At 43.8% G+C, this 21,003-nt stretch overlaps 2 protein-coding genes across 6 annotated transcripts in view; one reads left to right on the top strand and one right to left on the bottom strand.

The window, feature by feature from the left end:
- LOC308672606 (ATP-binding cassette sub-family C member 12-like) overlaps positions 1-1,967 on the bottom strand; it is a gene marked incomplete at both ends in the record, with an annotated part of 44,708 nt that extends 42,741 nt beyond the window's left edge. The window contains 2 exons of the mRNA XM_081335650.1: positions 1,119-1,285; positions 1,893-1,967. Coding sequence (XP_081191776.1) covers positions 1,119-1,285; positions 1,893-1,967 — 242 coding nt within the window. The remainder of the gene's footprint in view (positions 1-1,118; positions 1,286-1,892) is intronic.
- Positions 1,968-4,407: 2,440 nt separating this feature from the next.
- Positions 4,408-21,003, top strand: part of LONP2 (lon peptidase 2, peroxisomal) — a 58,093-nt gene continuing 41,497 nt past the window's right edge. For all 5 annotated transcript variants that reach the window (XR_014027500.1, XR_014027501.1, XR_014027502.1 and 2 more), the window contains exons 1-7: positions 4,408-4,904; positions 6,745-6,973; positions 7,806-7,937; positions 9,321-9,443; positions 10,382-10,542; positions 12,411-12,505; positions 13,411-13,669. Coding sequence is in view for 1 of the 5 variants with exons in the window: in XM_081335910.1 (XP_081192036.1) it covers positions 4,669-4,904; positions 6,745-6,973; positions 7,806-7,937; positions 9,321-9,443; positions 10,382-10,542; positions 12,411-12,505; positions 13,411-13,669 (1,235 nt within the window). In the remaining 4 variants the exon portion in view is untranslated. The remainder of the gene's footprint in view (positions 4,905-6,744; positions 6,974-7,805; positions 7,938-9,320; positions 9,444-10,381; positions 10,543-12,410; positions 12,506-13,410; positions 13,670-21,003) is intronic.

Raw genomic sequence — 21,003 nt, 5'->3', positions numbered from 1 at the left:
TCAGCCTGCCTGTTTGTGCCTTTTCAGCGGTGGAAACGGGCGAGGCCCGTTTTTAATTCACTCCGGCTTTTATTTCTCAACAAGTTATTTCTCCGCTGCTCGCCAATCGTTTAACTTCCACGATAAGTGTAAAACTGGGCTGCCTCTGTGCGTGGAATGGAAAGCTGGCCTCGGGAATGGGGAACAGCCGAGCAAACGGGGGGGGGGGGAGGATTTTTTAAAAAAATCATTATAGGTACATTGCCCTCGACAATGGCACTGATTTTTTTTTTACTTATGACCGTTTTTCACGCTTATGACCATTGCAGCATCTCTGTGATCACACGATCAAAATTCAGACAGCTGGCAACTGACTCATATTTATGACGGTTGCAGGGGTCCCGGGGTCATGCGATCCCCTTTTGTGACCTTTCCTTCTCCATCTTTGATAGGCCTTTGTATTGCCTCTCTATCTTCTCATCCTTCTGCCTCGTAGGTTCCCAAGGAACAGGCAGATCGCCCTGCTTACAAATCTAAATTTATTTATTTATTTATTTTAATTCCATTTATATCCCGCCCTTCTCCGAAGACTCAGGGCGGCTTACAAGCTTAGCAGTAGCCTTCATTCTATGTATATGCCTGCTTATTAGGGCTTTCACACACACCCCAAGCGGCATTATTACAAAGTCAGCTTAATTGCCCCCAACAATCTGGGTCCTCATTTTACCTACCTCAGAAGGATGGAAGGCTGAGTCAACCTTGAGCCTGGTGGGACTCGAACCTGCACTGATTGCAGTCAGCTGGTGTTACTTAAGGAGGCATTAGCCCACTGCTCCACCAAGGCTCTTAATAAATTTGAAGCAGATTTGAAATTAGTCAAGGGCCAGTGAAATTAAGTCCAGAATTGTGATCCCCTTGCTTGCAGGTTGATCACCCATGATGTTTTTAAAGAACTGTATGTCAATTTATGAGGGTAATTTAAGTACTCTGCCTATCTACTACATCTCAGGGTATGGGAATAACTAAAACCAGGTCTCTGGTAGTCATAAATTAGGTGATTGACTCATTCAGGAGTTGTGATGCCAATCATTGAGATACTATTCATTGCTATATTCTAAGTATGAAAACGTGCAACTTGCCTTGCTCTTAAGCGGATCGGAATCATGGTTTTTAAGCTTCGTGAATATTTCTGGTAGAAGGTCTTTTCAATATTTGTTTTGTTCAAATCAGTGGGAGGCAGATAATGTCCCAACATCATATTGTCATCCTGAAGGTACCACAGGTTGCTGTTCCTAGCCATCTTTTTCTTTTATGGGGGAAAAAAAAGGAGAAGGTGGTTAATTCTGAACAGCCATTTCTTTTTGTTTTCCTTTTGGTAAAAAGAAAAAAAAAGCTGGAAGGCTTGGAGTCAGAAGATTAACAGAAATCTCTGGCAATTCAATGACAAAGGCAAATATACCTGGCACAGGTCATTTTTGCAAAGCCATTTTAATTTTGGAGGCATTAAGTCAATTTTTCAGCAGCCAAAATGGAAGGATCCCAAATACCGGTACTTATCAATAGGACATAGTTGATTGAGTCTGTTTGACAACCATCCTCTTCTTTTCAAAACCAAAGGAACTAGGCACCCAGAGTCCATAACTTAATGAAAGCCCAAACAAGCCTGTCCCCTTATTTTGTGTGGCCTTCTTGACTTTCTTAGTTGTCTCTTCCCCAACTCTGCGTATGTTCCTTTTCTAAAGAACAGCTTAAATCAAAAGGTTCTAACTAGCCGAAGAGTTTGATGGGACTTTCAGGCACAAACTCATGTTTTGCATGTGACAACAAAATACATTTGTTCCTACCAGTTCTCATTCCCTTTGATAGAGAATATGCTTAAAGGTTGGGACGTTAAATGTATTGTTCTGCGTCACACTGATCCACTCGTTCTGGGAGAAGATCTTGCCGTTTTCTAGAGGCAAAAGGATGGGACCTTGTCCTCTGGACATGTTCAGAAGCAAGCAAGCAAAAAGGGGGAAATAGCTATAAGCCCTAAGGGCTGGTGAAGACCCCTAAACCTGGAGCTAACATTATGATGAAAGAATAGATTTTCAACCAAAATCTATTCAACCATTTGCTATTCTGCCCAATTTGCTGAGATGACAGGAATTTGAAATGGAAAAGAGAACGTATGGATACAGAGAGAAAGCTGAACATGAGTTTTATAGATAATATACCCTTATCTCACATCAAAACATTATCTTTTGCAAGTCTGTCCTCTTTTGAAATGAGTTCCTGTCCACAACCAACTGTGAGATGAAAGAAAATCTCTCATTAGTCTTGTGTGGCTCCTTATTGTAAATGATTGGCCAGCAGTATAAAGGTTTAGTAGAAAGGTATGCAAATATTCCCAAACCCGACTTAACGTCACAAATCTAAGAACTCCACTCCCCCTATGGATAAAGCCTGGTTTCACCCATCAATATAGTGACTGCACTGCTTAATTCTTTTCTGCATGAGCTACTGTCTCCCAAGAGATGACTGACAGATTGAATACATGAGGTCCTCCTCTCCCTTCACGTTGCTACTCCTTCAATTCGCTTCCACCTGAAAGTATTTTGTCTGATCCTCCAAAATGGTGCAGCCTCTGTCTCTGCAACTGCCTGACTCAACTGCCACTCTGGATTCATAAATAACATTCTAGAACACTTCCTGCTCTCTCCCTCCTGAATTCTCTTGACCTTTCTCAAAGTTCTGACTGGTGAGTAGATTGCACGAAGGAGGGGAAGAATTCAGGCTCGGGAGATCTTGGAATACAGTACTGCATCCAGTTTTGGTCACCATGATGTAAAAAAGAGGTTGACGCTCTAGAAAGAGTACAGAGAAGAGCAACAAAGATGATCAGGGGACTGGCGGCTAAAACACGTAAGAAACAGTTGCTGAAAATGGGTATGTCTAGTTTAATGAAGAGAAGGACCAGGGGTGACATGATAGCAGCATTCCAGTATCCACAAAGAAGAGGGAGTCAACCTATTCTCCAAAGCACCTGAAGGCAGGACAAGAAGCAATGGATGGAAACTAACCAAGGAGAGAAGCAACCTAAAATTAAAGAAAAATTTCCTGACAGTTAGAACAGTGGCACAACCTTGCCTCCAGAAGTTGTGAATGCTCCAACACTGGAAGTTTTTAAGAAGAGATTGGACAACCATTTGTCTGAAATGGTATAGGGTTAGGGTTAGGTCACCATGAACTCATAGAGCAAAATGGACATCATGAACAAATTCCGAGTGCTTGGGTATGGTTAGGAGGGCACTGACTTTTCTAGGCTGCACTGGTAAAATACATGGGAAAATCCCATTGGAGGAAAATCCCACTTAGGCTTTCCTGCCTAAAACAAAAGTAAAACAAAGCAGAGTTTGCATGTCATGGTGACCAACTTAATTATTCTGACCTTCCTTTGAAAGCCTCTGAACTTCACCTTTTTACCCTATCAAGCACTGTTTGATTTAGATACACTGGTGCAGTTGAGTTTAAACATCCGTGTGCACGCATGATTTAATCTTTTATTTTCTTGAGCTAGTTCATATGTGTAATGTAATCAGGTTCAGGTAACTCAAGCTGATTTCTGTGGGTCCCGTAAAATATTTAAAAGATTGATTTAATGAATACAATATGCCATCTGCTGATAGCCTTTTTTTTTAAACATCTCATTTATTACAGCTCAGGAAATTAAATATTGTATGATGCCCTGACATCCTGTGGTCATAAACTGATATAACAAGAGGAGTGAGTCTGGAATTGTTCCTCTGAACGGGAGTTTTTCCTATTACAATCTTTAGGAGTGTTGGTATGGAAATACACAACTTTCTTCAGCCAGATGTTCCTCCTAGGTTGGTTGAAGAGGATGCTTTTGAGTTGAAAGCCATGGGGGGGGGGGTTGGCAGAGCCTTCGTTTGCAACAGGTCACAGCTGAAAACCAACTTGTAAAGTCGCACTGGGATCCGATTCAAGGTAATCCAGTTCTTTGCACCAGGGGCCCTTAGTCAGAAAGCCCCCATCTTCCCTAACTCAACTAGATCATCATCTGGGAACTACAGTCAACCAACAGCAGCGGTGAAGGAGCAGCAATTCTAGTTTTCCACCAACTGCTCCTGCACCTTCCTGTGGATTCTGGAAAGGACCAGCACATAATAAATTAAAGGGTGTCCCTCTGTCTTAATGCACGAATCAAAGGGAGAATTTGCTTTATTTCTGACTCGTGTTGGTGTTGAAACTAATAAGGCGGCAAATCTTGCATGCCCTGATGGGAAAATAAGTCCACTGAAAATAAGAATTGACCTGCAAGTGACAATTTGATTGCACAGCAAATAACAATTTTAATGCTTGTTTAACTCGCCTGATTCCTCCCTCCCTCCCGCCACGCCCAAGCAAATACAGATAGTCCTCGACTTACAACAGTTTATTTAGAAACCGACACTGTTCTTCTATTCCACCCCTTTTTCCCCCCCTAATGAATTACTTATTATTGCGTCTGAGTTTCTGAGTCGCCCCGCCCGGCTTTAAAGAGGCGGCGCAACGCCAGATACGGCCAGAAGGGGCGGTCGCGAGCAGCTCGTGCAGCACGGGCGTCTTGCGCCGTTTGCCCCTCGCCGCTCGCCGTAGCGCGGCCCGTACGCGACGCGACAGGCCTGGCGCGAGAGCCGCTCAACCATGGCGTCCTCGGGCAGCGCCATCCAAATCCCGACCCGCCTGCCGCTGCTGCTGACGCCCGAAGCCGTGCTGCTGCCGGGCTCCACCATGCGCGCCAGCGTGGACTCTCCGCGGAACATGCAGCTGGTGCGGAGCCGGCTGCTGAAGGGCACGTCGCTCAAGAGCACCATCCTCGGCGTCATTCCCGACACCAAGGACCCGGCCAGCGACCTCGACGCGCTGCCGCCGCTCCACAGGTACGGGACGCGGCCTTGCCCGACGCGGTCGCCATGGCGACCGGCGCCCCCCGCCCCCCCCGAGCTCGCCGGTTGCTGTAACAGCGGTCCCTTCCGCGAACCCTTCCCAACATGGCGGTCGTGACGTCAGGAGGACCACGCCCCCTCGTCCCCCTCCCTTCGGCCACCTGCCTTAATCCGGAGACCTTCCCTTACGTTGCCATGGTCACCGCCCGGCCTGTTGCCACGGAGCTACCGTCCCTCCCTCCCACCGGCCATCTATCACACCTAAAGTTGCCATGGCGACTGCAGCCCCCTCTTTCCTCTCTTTTCTTTCTGGCCAGGGATGCTCTTTGCTCCTTGGCTAATTGGAGCAAAGTAATTATTAACTTATTAGAGTTGTGACATTGAGCTTTATTCCTGATTTAATGCATTTCCATAGGTGCCCATCTCAGGGCAGGGATTTTTGATTATTCCCTTCATTTTTATTTTGGCTCACAAAAGAGATCCAAGGTTGCCTTGTCTTTGTGTGTAAACAGCAAACAGTCGTGTATGTGAGATTTTTATTTATTACATTTTTATACCTCCCATCTTTCCTATGAAATGGCTCTGGGGCAGTTATGGAAATTTAACAAATAAATAGGTTATGAATTTGCCTTGACAATCCCACCCTGTTCTTTTCTTCGGAGCACACAACAGGGTGCTTGAGGAGTGGAGCGCAGTTAGCATGAGAAGTTTACTTCCCGTTCGGTGGTAATCACTCGTGAAGTTTATAGAAATAGATTTTAAAAATGGTGGCTTGCGAGTTTTAGAAACTTTGCTTTTGGAAATGGATCGAGATAAAACGGTGTGGGAAAACGCAGGGGTACCAATCAGAGTTTCGTGTTCTGTCCTTGAAAGTGGTTTGTGATTTTAGCTAGTGTTAACGTAGGCCAGGCTCTCAAGGAGGGGGACATGGCTGTAAGGAAAACACTCTTAACAATTTGCTGGTGAAAAGACAACTAATAGATCAGTTTAAAACAGCAAAGAAGTGGCTGCAGAAACTCAATGAAGGAAATCCCTGCAAGTGTGTGTTGCTTTTTTTGATGCTTGAATGTAGGCTTATAAATGGTCAGATGCTTCCTCTTGTCAAAAGATTGAAAGGGTTCTCTATGCAAAATGTTCCATGTTCAATCCCAGGCATCTCTAAGCAAAATGCCTGTCTGAAGCAGGAATCTAACCATCTGGAACTTTTTCAAAGTATTTTCAAATGTTTCTGTAGCTAGGACTAACCCTGCTGACATAGTATATTGTTAGCTGCTTTATCGTGGGCAACATCTTTTAAGACAGCCCCATGGAGACAGGTAGTCCTCAACTTACAACAGTTTATTTAGTGAGCGTTCGAAGTTACAGTGGCACTGAAAGAGTGCCTTATGACCATTTTCCACACTTTGGACCCTTGCAGCATCCCCGTGGTCATGTGAATAAAATTCAGACGTTTGGCAACTGACTCATATTTATGATGGTTGTAATGTCCCCAGGGTCATGTGATCCCCTTTTGCGACCTTCTGACAAGCAAAGTCAATGAGGAAGCCAGATTCACTTAATAACTGTGTTACTAACTTAACAAGTGCAGCAATTCACTTAACAACTGTGGAAGGAAAGGTGGTAAAATGGTGCAAAATTCACTTAACAACTGTCTTGCTTACCTGTAGAAATTCTGGGCTCAATTATGGTCTTAAGTCAAGGAGTACCTGTAACGTTAGCACCTTTACCATGGGCGATATCTTCCAAAACAGCTCCGTGGGATATTTAAGTCCTGTTCAAGCGTATTCCTATTGTGGCATGACGAATAATGCTTTCTTTTTCTTGGCATTTTCAGGATTGGCACAGCTGCACTGGCAGTTCAAGTGGTTGGCAGCAACTGGCCCAAGCCCCATTTTACGTTGTTATTAACGGGCCTCTGCAGGTTCCAGATTTTGCAGCTGGTGAAGGAAAAACCTTATCCCGTTGCGGATGTTGAACAGTTGGATCGGCTAGAACAATTTACCAACAAGTCCGAAGAGGAGCTGGGAGAGTTGCCGGAGCAATTCTATAAATATGCAGTGCAGGTGAGGTGCCTTGACATGGTGCTCAATATCTAAATATCTGTTGAGGAAATTATGATGATGGCTGTGTGTAAAGGAATCGTGGCTCACTAGCAAAGTCCATGCTTTGTTGCTGATGCTTAGTTGTTTACTTTTCTCCTTGAAATGCTCTCATGCATTCGGGATGAGGAGGGCCTGTTTGCGTAGCTCAGGAGAGAACATTTTCATCCAAACTGCAAAAAGAGGTCAGGCCACGCCAGTGAGATTGGACCCAGTGCAAATGTCCCATAGGTGCTTTTTCAAAAGGCAACTGGGCGTTCTTGTTTATTCCTTGAAGACATTTGGCTTCTCATCCTTCTATAGTTCTGACAATCAGAACTTATTTTGCTGATAAAGCTGTTTGAGGATGAGGTTCCTGCCATCATGCTCAAACAGTCGCTTGCTTCCCCCCCCCCCCCAGGAAGAAAAAGTTTCACTGATGCAAAGTTTGAATCCAGCAGATACTTGTGTCCGAAAGGTGATCAGATGGCATAGCAAAAACATCCTTCAGATTTCACAGGCTTCTTGACCATTCTTCTGTTGGTTGGGCAAGTCACTTCAGAACAAACGACCTTGGCACCACTGAGATTCAGAAAATGGAGGGGTCCTTTTCTTTTTGTCCTAACCAGTAGCATTGGTTTATTGTGCTGAGTGATACAAATGATTTTTTTTAACGACTCTAATCCCTTTCATTGGGATGGAGTCTGGGTGACCGAATGGAGCTCAGTGTTTACTGATGATACGAATGATACTAGTGATATGAAAGAATACCAGTGTTAAAATGTTGCTTTACATTTTTACCCCATCTTTGACAAAGCTGGTTGAGATGTTGGATATGTCCATCCCGGCGGTGGCAAAACTGAGACGCTTGTTGGACAATCTACCCAGAGAAGCTCTACCAGATATAGTCACCTCGATCATCCGTACCAGCAACCAGGAGAAACTTCAGGTATCAAGCACTGCTTCCATTCTGGCCCCACAAAGGAAAGACCATTTTAATTTTGAATGTTGAAACCTACCAAAACTCTTAAGAACTGCCAAGCTGGAGCAGAAAGAGTCTTCTTGTCAACACTTGCGATTTTCTTAAAAAGATTAACAAATTTATTATCTGGCTATGGTCCTTCATCCATGAAAGTATATACAGTGGTAGCTCAGTATTCCTTGTTAATTGATTCCAGGAAGTGTGATGAGTACCAGAAACAATGAGTACTAAACAATTTTTCCCATAAGGGAAAATATATGAGTCACAAGGCACACTTTCCCTGATGCCAGTAGTTACACTTTGCTTGTCCTAAAGGAAATCCAACTGGCACTTGTCTAGATTCAGTGTTTCTCGTCCATGGCAACTTCCTGCTGGCTGGGGAATTCTGGGAGTTGAAGTCCATGGAACTTAACAAGTTGCAAGGTTGAGAAACATTCTGGTCTAGAATGTCTAGCAAATGATTTAAGGATTTCTAAGGTCCACGTGGCCACCCTTCAATAAGGCATCTTGGGTGGTGGAATTGGAGCTGGGGTGGAACACCAAAGTGTTCCTGACTTTTGATATTGGTGGTGTTCCAGCACAGAGGCCCCCAACCGTCTGGGCACCAGGGACCGGTTCCGTGGAGAAAGGTTTTTCCACGGACCGGAGAGTGCTTGGTTTTGTGTGCTGCCTGCATCCCACAAATGGGGCTTTGGTTGTTTGTGTGGACCGGTTGCTGGCATGCCACAGCACGGTACTGGTCCACGGACCGGGGGTTGGCGACCCCTGCTCTAGCACATCTTTGTGGCACTAGATTGAGGAAAAATTGGTACGGAGGAAGATAGACTATATCAGACAGGTTCTCAGATTTGATTTCTTGTGCCTGCCTGAATTCCATTAGTATCCTTTTTCAAACCCTGCATTTTTATCCTTTTTCTCCACAGCCACACCGGGAAACAGATAGTTCCCCTGCTGTCAGGGCCTTTCAATGTTTTCCAACATTCCTAAGGGGGAATAGTATTGTTATTTATTTTTCAGTATTTGTCTGCCGTTTTCTTTCACTGTTGTCTAGCCAACACAAATAGCAAGCATATCAATAGCATTATGAAATGTTACACAGCAGGCAGGAGATGATGATTTGTTCAGCAAATCCCTGTTATGGGATACGTCCAGCTAGCTTTATTTCCCCTCCTAAATAGCAGTGGAATAGGAGCACGTAGAAGATGGTTTCGGATGGCTTACGAGGCTTCAATTTCCTCAGGTCCATTTCAGATTGGGCGGGCACATTTTGTGGTGAAATCTGGGCTGTTCTAAAAATCCGAGAGGAAGGCAAGGAACACACGCTGAATAATTTTTGTACTTTTCTGTTAGATCCTGGATGCTGTTGGGTTAGAAGAACGGTTCAAAATGACCATACCGTTGCTCGTCAGACAGATTGAAGGCCTGAAGCTTCTGCAGAAGACCAGAAAACACAAGCAAGACGATGACAAAAGGGTATGTTGTAATTAAATGATTTACTTTTAAGGTGTATGAATGGTCCTGTGTGGGTGTAATTTATTTGGCATGGGATAAGAATTAGCAACAGCCCTGATTTAGCAATAGCAAAAAGCAATAAGGAGGCGAACTAAATTGCGGCTGTAACTCAGCAGTAAAATATAGACTGCCCTTGCAAAAGTCCCTCAGTTCATCCTTCTAATCGCCAGACAAGGCCAGGCAAGTCTGGTTGAAACTTGAGAACTGCAAGCAGGTAACAGAGATGTGATTGTGCTAGATAGATAATGGTTGACTTGATATAAGGAATGTGTTCCCCACTTTTAACATAGGATGTGGGTTTAGATTTCCATACTTTGTGATCTACAGCAATCTTTGAGAGAATTGTGAGCTCATTCATCCAGTTTTGGTCACCATATTACAAAAAAGATGTCGAGACTTTGGAAAAAGTGCCAAGAAGAGCAACTAGGATGATGAAGGACCTGGAGACTAAAGCATGTGAAGAAGGGTTGCAGGAACTGGGTATGGCTAGTCTAGAGAAAAGAAGGACTAGGGATGACTTGATAGCAGTATTCCATTATTTGAGGGGCTGCCACAAAGAAGAGGGGGTCAACTTATTTTCCAAAGCACCAGAAGGCAGGACAAGAGGCAATGTTTGGAAACTAATCAAGGAGAGAAGCAACCTGGAACTAAGGAGAAATTTCCTGCTGCTTAGAATAATTAATCAGTGGAACGACTAGCCACCAAAAGTTGTAGATACTCCCTCACTGGAGGCTTTTAAGAAGAGACTGGACAGCCACTGGTCTGAAATGGTATAGGGTTTCCTGCCTGAGCAGGGGGTTGGACTGGAAGATCTCCAAGGTCCACTTCCAGCTCTATTCTAATTGATTGATTGATAGTTGCCTGAAGTAACTTACTCTTCCCACTTTTCAATTTCCTAGATTATAGCAATACGTCCTATGCGGCGGGTTGGCCACATTCCAGGTGCCATGGAAGATGAGGAGGATGAAGACCACGATGATATTATTATTCTTGAAAAAAATATCCGAGCCTCTCGCATGCCCGAGCAAGCGCTCAAAGTCTGCATCAAGGAAGTTAAAAGGTCCAGTGAGTTTTTCATCGCTTTCTTGCGGATTGATCCCCTTCTGTTATGAAGCATGTGTAATTTATTGACGGCGAAAGCGTACGTCATTAGTTTTCTCTTTGATTTTGACATCCACTCAGAAGATCGCTTACCTTTGTTCTGTGCACTGTTTTAAAGAGTCGTTGTAATCTGGAATAACCTGAAGGGGCAAGTGGGGTCTAAATCTAACGAATAACAAATAAAACATGCATCAAGGGCCAGCCGTGCTGAGAAGACTCTCCCATTAAGATTGACAAAATCTTATTTCCAAATAAGCATGCTTGGGATTACAGTCTTAGTTGCACAATACTGCTCTTGAGATGTGGTTTTTATGTTGCTGTTTCACATACACCGAGTAGGATTTTGTAAGTACAAGAACTGGAAATTCTGAGTTAGAAATGTTTCTAATTTATGGGAAGTACAGAAGAGGTCCCTTTTTCAGGTACATTAAAGACCTGTACCTGTTTAGCAGCATTAAGTGCCCTCTGATTGTAACCTTTGGCAAACATTCTGAACATTAAGCCAAACGAAATGTAAGCCTTACATAAGTAGTCCTCGACTTACAACAGTTCATTTAGTGACAGTTCAAAGTTACAACGGCACTGAAAAAAAGTGACTTATGACCGGTTTTCACGCTTACGGCCTTTGCAGCAGCCCCATGGTCGTGTGATCAAAATTCAGATGCCTGGCAAGTGATTCATACTTACCGGCCGTTGCTGTGTCTCAACGTCAAGTGATTGCTTTTTTGCAACCTTCTGACAAGCAGCGGGGAAAGCCAGATTCACTTAACAACCGGGTGACTAGGTTAGGTTAGATTAGATTAGATTAGAGAACCTTTATTGTCATTTTTTCCTGTGGCACACATTAAAAATGAAATTGCTTGCTGTGTACACATACATAACACCTTTAAACAAACTATGTACAACGCATGTTTAGACCTACACCCTTACATATAAGTAACATATAACTATTAATCACTGTTCATCTTAAATAGACAACGGAAGGAGGAAGCTTTAAGAGTTCACAAGGTTAAAACTGTATGGAACAAAACTGTGACTGAATCCGGATGTTCTGCTTCGGATACCACGGAGCCCCCTCCTCCCAGAAGATAACAAGGAAAACAGGTCGTGAAGAGGGTGTGTCGTCTCGTGACTAACTTATCAACTGCCGTGATTCACTTTGTCTAGTTTAATGAAGAGAAGGACGAGTGGGGACATGATAGCAGCGTTCCAATATCTCAGGGGCTGCCACAAGGAAGAGGGAGTCAAGCTATTCTCCAAAGCACCTGAAAGCAGGACAAGAAGCAACGGATGGAAACTAGTCAAGGAGAGAAGCAACCTGGAACTAAGGAGAAATCTCCTGACAGTTAGAACAATTAAGCAGGGGAACAGCCTGCCTCCAGAAGTGGTGAATGCTCTAACATTGGAAGCTTTTAAGAAGAGACTGGACAGCCGTTTGCCTGAAATGGTATAGTTTCCTGCCTGAGCAGGGGGTTGGACTAGATGACCTCCAAGGTCCCTTCCAACTTTATCATCGTCATCATCATCAAGTATGGCTCCCTTTATGACTGGTGGACTTCATCTCCCAGAATTCCTGAGCCAGCATGGGGGAACTATGGTCCCTTTATGACTGGTGGACTTAACAAAGGTGGCAAGAAAGGTGGTGAAATGGGGCGAAACTCACTTAAATGTTCCACTGGACAACAGAAGTTTAGCTTGTATTAGTGCAGGCTAGGATGTCATGAAGGGTTCCAACAACGTGCCGCTTGTACTCTCATTTCTTTGCTCTTATAATCTGCAGACTTGGACTTCAGCTCTTCAAGTTAAGAGGTTTATCTGTTTTTCTAGGTTAAAAAAGATGCCTCAATCCATGCCAGAATACGCCTTAACCCGGAATTATTTGGAACTGATGGTGGAATTACCCTGGAGCAAGAGCACAAAAGGTCAGTGGGTATTTTCTTAGGATGAGAATACCATTTAAAAAAAGAAAAAAAAAGATCATAGAAATATCCCCTATTTCAGGGGTGTCAAACTCAATTTCATTGAGGGCCGCATCAGCATTGCGGTTGCCCTCAGGGGGCCGGGTGGGTGTGGCCAGGGTGGGCGTGGCTAGAGTGCGTATGGCCTACTGGGTGGGCGTGGCCAGCTCTACATCGTTCGCATCAAGGGTGCCTATGGGGGCCTGGGCAGGAGTGGGACAGATCTGAGGGTCTCTGGCAGAAGGAGGGTCTCTGGGCCAGGGCCAAGGCAGTGGGGGCCGTTCCCTCACTGTTTCCAGGATGGCTTCGCGGGCCGCATGAAACCACTTCGCGGGCCGGATCCGGCCCCCGGGCCTTGTGTTTGACATGTCTGCCCTATTTAAATCCAGGTTGTCCTCGACTTACGACCCCAGTGGAAACCCAAATTTGTGAGGCGCCCTGTTAAGTGAGCTTTGCCCCATTTTACGACCTTTCTTGCCACCGCCGTTAGGGGAATCCCTGCAGCTGTCAAGTTAAGTAACTTGGTCAGTAAGTGAACCCGGCTTCCCCATTGACCTTGCTGGTCTGAAGGTCGCCAGAGGGGATCACGTGACCTTGGGACGCTGCGATTGTCATAAATAGGAACCAGTTGCCAAGCCTCCGAATCACATAGCCACGGGGGGAGGGGGGGGAGAGAGGCTGCAGTGGTTGTGTGAAAAACAGTCGTAAGTCCCTTTTTCCCAGTGCCGTTCGTCACTTTGAACGGTCACTAAACAAACCGTTGTAAATCGAGGAGCTCCCTGTAATGGTATTCTTCCGGTTGCCGGAAGTAACTGCTTTAGCTCAGGGTGTTAAAAAAAAAACACAACTTTTTACGTTTGGGTGAACAGATTGCCTGGATATCCGTGCAGCCAGGATTCTTCTGGATAACGATCACTACGCCATGGAAAAACTGAAGAAAAGGGTGCTGGAGTATTTGGCAGTCAGGCAGCTGAAGAACAATTTAAAGGGCCCCATCCTTTGCTTCGTGGGCCCCCCCGGAGTTGGGAAAACGAGCGTGGGGCGATCAGTGGCCAAGACTTTGGGCAGAGAGTTTCACCGCATCGCCTTAGGTGGAGTCTGCGACCAGTCTGACATCCGAGGTCACAGGTATTTTTAAGTCTTTGTGGCTGCTGCTGCTGTTGTTGTCTGGGGATTTAGAGGCTGTGGAAGAGCATTCATCTCGTTTTGTTACTTCCATCCCAGTTTCTTCCCGTTGTAGAGAAAAAAATATGTTGTCGTTTGTACGCAACCACTTTCCCCCCACCCCCCTGCCATGGAGAAATGGCTTCAGAAGAAAGATGTAGTAGGGGGAAAAAGCACAATAGCGTTCAGTGTTGTTTTTTTTTAAAAAAAGATTTTATTTCTCTTGTTGCTCCACTTGAAAGTAGTAAAGGCTACCGAACGTGGTCATGTACGTAATCATGTTTATAATTACAGGTTAGGTTTACAGGAGTTAGACCTATATAGAAGAGAATACATTGCACTGAACATCCAAAGACTTTTTTTTAAAAGTATTTAAATTATTTCCATTTATCAGCTTTGAGCGTAATTCTGAACTCTGTTGAATTGTGTGTGGTGTTTGTCTACTAGAAGTATGCTTAGCTTTGATCTACATGTATTTCAGTACTAGCCCATCTGAAAAGCTGCACAGTATTTTTGACACACACAACTGGAATGGCTGTGCAGCTTGTCTTCTGACCCACTTGTGGCCATCTGAGTTTAATGCAATGCATGCAGATCATAGCCTTTCCTGAAAGTGAAACGCTCTCTAGAGGCAGATTGACCCCACCTTGCTGCTTCACAGGGTGTGCCCTCACGCTGCCTTCAATTCTCCTCTCTCGGTGTTGATTGGAAAGTAGATTAACCTGAGTGACTAAATGAAAGGTTGCACTCTTGTTAATCATGTCACTAGTGTTGCCTTAACGGAGCAGTTGCCAGAGTTACTTACAGGACAGCATCTACAGCAGGGGTCCCCAACACCCAGGCTTTGGATCAGCACCGGTCCACAGCCCACTAGCAATCGGGCCCTGCAAGCGAGCGAAGGCCCATCCATGCAAGTGCGGGATCCAGGCAGGGTGTGAAACCATTCTCCACCAATCCTCGGAAAAAATTGCCCTCTACGGAACCGGTCCCTGGTGCCCAAAAGGTTGGGGGCTGCTGATCTACAGGGTATTATATGACTAAACCCATCCGTGGAGACATGACCTAATGTAACCTCTGCATTGGTCTGCCCAGACAGCTAAGCAAAGGTGGGCTGTATATACAGCCTTCTGATAAGTAGATTCTGTATATCCAGTGCAACACCTGGACGCTTTTAAAACGCTAGTCCTCTGAAGAACAGTCACACCTGAATTGAATTCATGATAGAGGATTTGAACCCCATAGGATAGCACCTGGCTATCTTATGTCCAAGGGACACGGTGGCTCAGTGGGTTAGGACGCTGAGCTTGTCGATCAGAAGGTTGGCAGTTTGGCGGGTTGAATCCCGAGTGCCGCGTAGCAGAGTGACTGCCTGTTACTCGTCCCAGCTTCTGCCAACCTAGCAGTTCGAAAGCACGTAAAAATGCAAGTAGAAAAATAGGGACCACCACGGTGGGAAGGTAACAGCGTTCCGTGCGCCTTTGGCGTCTAGTCATGCCGGCCACATGACCACGGAGATGTCCTCGGACAAGCGCTGGCTCTTCGGCTTTGAAACGGAGATGAGCACCGGCCCCTAGAGTTGGAAACGACTAGCACGCATGTGCGGGGGAACCTTTACCTTTACCTTTATGTCCAACAGATCCCAAATAGGACAAAATCCATCCCTGGGCCATCAACGTAACTGTAGTGATGGTAGGTAGCTATTATTTAAAGGAAGATTATAGAAGAAGCTTAAGGAGTACATGGAGGGCCGAGGATCAAGCCATAGTTGTCCCAATCCCAGAGGAATGGACTTGGGGGCTGTTTAAGTGAGGGACATTAAAAAGATCAGTCGGGTAATCGCCATTTAAAAAAAAAAGATTCTAAAGACTACAGAAGCTCTGAAGGGGATGAGATACATCTGTAGGAGGCTGAGCCAGTATTTAGTTTTGACAGCTGCCATTTGGTGCTCAACTGGCCGTAGGGTGTGCTGACTTGCCCAAATGATCCGATGCACTGAAATTTATGTTCACGACTACAAGTTGGAACAGGGGAAATGAAAGCAATAAGGTAATATACAAGGAGCCTAGGGTGAGGTAAAGGTTTGAATTTAGCGTGTGTGATCCCTTGGGAAAAGAAGCACGTGTTTGCGCAAGGAGAGAAAGCAACCTTGGCCAAGGGAAGCCGAGTTTTCGCTCTTCTCCACGCAGCGATGCCCTGCTTTGCTGGCTGAGGAATTCTGGGAGTTGAAATCCACCCGTCATAGAAGGAAGGGCCAAGTTTGAAGACCCCCCTGGCTTATCACAGAAACCTAGAACACTGACAGCAGAAAAAGATCTAATGGTCCCTCCAGTGTTTTTTTTTTGTTTTTGTTTCTTATGATTCTTATATACTGCTCAAAAAAATAAAGGGAACACAGCAGAAGACATCCTAAATATTAAATACAGTACATTGTGTTGTTTAAGTGTTCCCTTTATTTTTTTTTTGAGCAGTATATTTTATTTAAATGTGATTTTTAATTTTTGTCAAGAGGATGGGCATGTGTTTACCCCAAGCATGTTTAAACTCGGTTGCTGATGATTGACCTACTACTACCTCTGCTGGAAGTTGGTTCCAAGCTTCCACTGCACTACTACTTCTCATGCTGATCTATGAAACCACCACGTCTTAAATCACGATTGTATGTCAGCCTGCTTCAGGTTAGCTTGTCCGAACTCTGACGCTTCCTCTTACGATGTCTTCTGTGAACGAATGTGGTATCCTCGTTCACGGAGCAGTGTTTCTCAATTTTCTGACCCATTTTAGATAGTTGGACTTCAACTCCCAGAATGCCCCAGCCAGCCATGCTATCCACCTATCTTCAAAGTGGCGGAGGTTAAGAAACCCTGGTGTAGAACTTCTTGATCAGGTTTCCCCAATGGTTGCATTTTATCAAAGACACCTAGAATTCCTCTATAAATTCTTGAATCCAGGGCAGGGAAAATTTAGAAGTGGGACATTGGGGCTGATGGTGCTGTAGGCAACTTTTGTTACCCGCTGAAACCTGCTGGAATCTAGGGCAAAGGCTTCCAAGTGTTGATGTCCCTAGCTCACGTATTTCTGATTAAGTCAGATACATGATAAATACAGTACATGCGCAATTGCCGTTTGCTCGGTTCCAATTTGGTCACACCCTCACCACTGTTGCTGACCGGCATAGCCGGTAACTTGGTTGCGTTGATTAGACTACTTCTGAAAAGCAGAACATTTCTTGCTGTTCAAATGGGAACCACTAGAGGCTGTTATATGCCTTTCATTGGAGAACCTAAGAAAACCTTGATTAATTTCTATCCATTGCTTCTTGTCCTGCCTTCAGGTGCTTTGGAGAATAGCTTGACTCCCTCTTCTTTGGGGCAGCCCCTGAGCTATTGGAAGGCTGCTATCATGTCACCCCTGGTCCTTCTCGTCATTAAACTAGACATACCAAACTCCAAGTTGCTACCCTGTACAGGTAATCCTTGCTACCCTGTACAGGTAATCCTCGACTTGCAACAGTTCATTTAGCGGCCATTCAAAGTTACAACGGCACTGTAAAAGTGAGTTACGGCCATTTTTCACACTTACGACCTTTGCCGTATCCCTATGGTGTTGTGATCAAAATCCAGAGGATTGGCAACTTGACTCATATTTAGGACGGTTGCGGTGCCCCGGGGTCATGTGATTCCCCTTTTGTGACCTTATGACAAGAAGAGTCAGATTCACATAACGGCCGCTTGACTAACCTTAACAGCTGTGGCAGGAAAGGTCATAAAATGCGGCAAAACCCACTTAAGAAATGTTCCGCTTAGCAACAGAAAGCCTGGGCTCGATTGTGGCCGTAAGTCGAGGACGCCCTGTGTTTGTTATTTCTGGCAAATTAAAAAAAAGAATCTCACCGATTACTGTGCATTCTGCTTCACTTAAAGGTGGGTTAAAGGTTTTAATTTTTAATTATTTTGGGGCTATTTAATTTAATTTTATTTTAACCTGTATATATTGTACTGTTTTAATTTGCCCTGTAAACCACCCTGAGTCCCTTGGGAAAAGTGCGGTATATAAATCGAAATAAATAAATAAATAAATAAAAGGAATGCTCTTCCTGCTGGTCTGCGGATGCAGATATTAAACGGTTTTGCCCTGAGCTTAGAAAGTTTCTTATCATTTATCCCTTTGAAACAACATGCCCTCATTCAATTCCTCTAGCCATGCCGGAGAGACGGTGGGGAATCTTAGCCTCGAGTCCTGTCTGGGTGAAGTTTGAATTTTGTTCCGTTTTGTGTTTCCATCCCGGGAGACAGCTAAGCGAGAGCTGAAGGGAAAAAAGCCTTTGTAGTCGTAACCAGCCATGCCAGCGCAGGCCAAGGAAAAGAAAAAAGGAGTCTTTTATTGTCTGCATTCTTTAGGTCTAATAATAGTGCAGGGCTAGGAACTTGTTTTTGTGGGCTTTGTATATACACATCCTCTGAGCCTTTGGGGTAGGCTGCTCTGGTGCTACAGACAGGGCGAAAACAAATGGCAAGAGAAGATAAACAAGTCAGCTGCTTTGTAGAATTATTTTTCCTATTCCACGCGGGAGAAAAGTTTTTAATCTGTCCCACTGAGGGGTAGAAGTGCAGAAGCAACAAGAGCCTTTCTCTCTGTTATGGAATTTAGTGTGCAGAGGTCTCCTTGTGCTACCAAAGAGTTGCACAGACAAGGAAGGGCACTGAGAGCAGTAAAAGTCACACACAGAAATACACTGAGTTCTAAAAGCAAAAAGTATTTTACTTTGAGGTGGTGTAAGAACAAAAATGCACAGTCAAAAATAAACAGTCCAAGTCATACACAATAGCAACAGTCCAAGGAGTAATCCAAACTACAAAGTCTTCTTACCGGTCCAGAGGTCAATACACAGTTCAGGTTTACAACAGTAGTAAACCAACAGCAGAGCAAAAACAGTAATAGTAGAGATCAGTGAATTCAGAGAGAGAGAGAAGCTACTTTCCTAGCTTCCTCTTATGGCCATGAGAACACTTACACACCCATTGGCCAATTAACTTCTTAAAGCCATAGCATTATGGTTAATATATTTTCAACCCAACATTGTAGGCTAACACCATATGCCTAACATTCTCCCCTTTGGGTAGAATAATATATAACTCTTACAATCTTATGCACATTCTTTCACAATTAGCATTGTGTTTCACAGCACTTTGTACCTTCGTAAAATGGTCTGCAATATTTACATCAGATGGACAATACTCTAACTGTATTAATTTATCTTTGACACATTGTCTGACATTTAAATAACGAAGATCAGTATGTTTAGATCTTGTTCTTACTGCAGCATTATTAGCCATCTTTATTGCAGCTTGATTGTCCTCATACACAATGAATGGATCATTTACATTTAAACCCATATCTAACAATAATTGTTTGTACACTAGCAGTTCTGTACATAACACTGATAGACATGAAAATTCAGCCTCCATTGTAGATAAGCTTATGTGTTTTTGTCTAATAGACTTCCATCCAATTAAAGAATCACCCAACATTATAGCCAACCCTGAAGTAGATTTACGAGTGTTTGTATCAGAGGCAAAACTCGCATCTGCATATGCAGTAAGGATTAACTCACGATTTGGCTCTAGATATAACGAGTAGTGAATAGTCTGCTTCAGATATCTTAATACTCGTTTAGCTGATTGCCAGTGTCTAACAGTTGGATTATTGTTGTACCTAGCTAATTGATTTACACAGTAAGAAATATCAGGTCTAGACCAATTACTCAGATACATAAGACTTCCTATCAAAGATTGGTACATAGTCTTATCAAATACAGGACTCTCAACATTAGTGTCCTTAAAATCCATAGCCATCGGAGTTTTTGCTGGTTTACACATTTCCATATTGTATCTCTTTAATAACTGAGATATCTTACTGGCTTGCGACACCTTAAAACCCCTATTTGTTTTCACAATATCTAACCCCAAATAGTGGCTTATTTTCCCAAGATTTCTAATTGTGAATTTATTTTGCAATCTTGAAATGATAGTTTGTGCTTCTAACTCAGTTTTTGTTATTATTGCAATATCATCTGTGAATAATAAAATAAAAGATAATGCTCCGTTGTGTTCTCTTCTAAACAAACAAGGATCAGCATTACTGGCTACAAAACCTATTGCACTTAACTCATTAACTAAACATGTATTACACTCATAGCCTGATTGTTTCAATCCATAGAGGCTTTTCTTTAATTCCCAACAATCATGGTCTCTATCACTGGTCAATCCTGGTGGTATTCTTAAATAAATAGTATGTTGCAATGGAGCATGTAAATATGCAGTTTCAACATCTACATGATTAACCATATATTGGTTTTTAGCCGCCCATACTAAAGCTGCTCTTAAAGTAGTTGCCCTTAGACTGGGTGCAAACACTTCGTCATAATCCTCAGTAGTTTGGGCAAAACCTTGTGCAACCAAACGTGCCTTATGGGTTATAGTTCCGTCTACACCCTTCTTTATTTTATATATCCATTTACAACCTATAGCTTGCTCACCAGGTGGCAGTTTTGCTTTCACATAAACCTTAAGATCCTGCAAAGAATTCAACTCCCTGTTCATTGCAGCTTTCCATGATGCTTGTTCCTTTTCAGGATACATCCTGATCTCATCATAGTTAGATGGCTCTACACTAACTTGACATACTATACTAGCTTCATAGCGATCAGGTGGATGTCTGATACGCATTGAACGCCAAGGAATTACAGGGTTTTGAGTTTCTGACTCCTTTCCTTCCTCTGATTCCTCTTTTATCTCCCCTATCTCCTCTTCATCTTTCATATTTACAGGAGATGTATTATCATTACTAGTTACGTTATCAGAGGAGTCCTCAAACACTAGAGGATCAGTATTAACAGCTTCTTGCTCTAACCTATCCCAACCAACGTGCTCAAGGAATTTTGCACTAGCACTGTTATATACATTAGTTGTGCCTCGTTCCCAGAAACGATAGGATCTGTGATTAGCTTCATAACCTACGAAGTATAATTGCCTAGCCCTATGTTGGCCTTTACTCCTGAGTTGTGCAGGAATGTGGACCCAAGCTGGGGTGCCAAACGTGTGCAGGTAATCAAGGTTTGGTTTTTTACCATGCCATATAGTATATGGTATTTTACCAGTAGAAGTATTAACAACTATATTCAGAACATGGTTTGCACATTTTGCTGCCTCCCCCCACAGTCTATCTGTTAAGCCAGAATCTTTTAACATCGTTCTAATCATGGCTTGTAATGTTTGCCCACGTCTCTCAACAAATGCATT

Source organism: Vipera berus (genome assembly GCF_964194415.1).
Source record: "Vipera berus genome assembly, chromosome: 10".
Classification (NCBI taxonomy): domain Eukaryota; kingdom Metazoa; phylum Chordata; class Lepidosauria; order Squamata; family Viperidae; genus Vipera; species Vipera berus.
The sequence above is the reverse complement of the archived record's forward strand: the minus strand, read 5'-3'. Positions and strand labels throughout refer to the sequence as shown.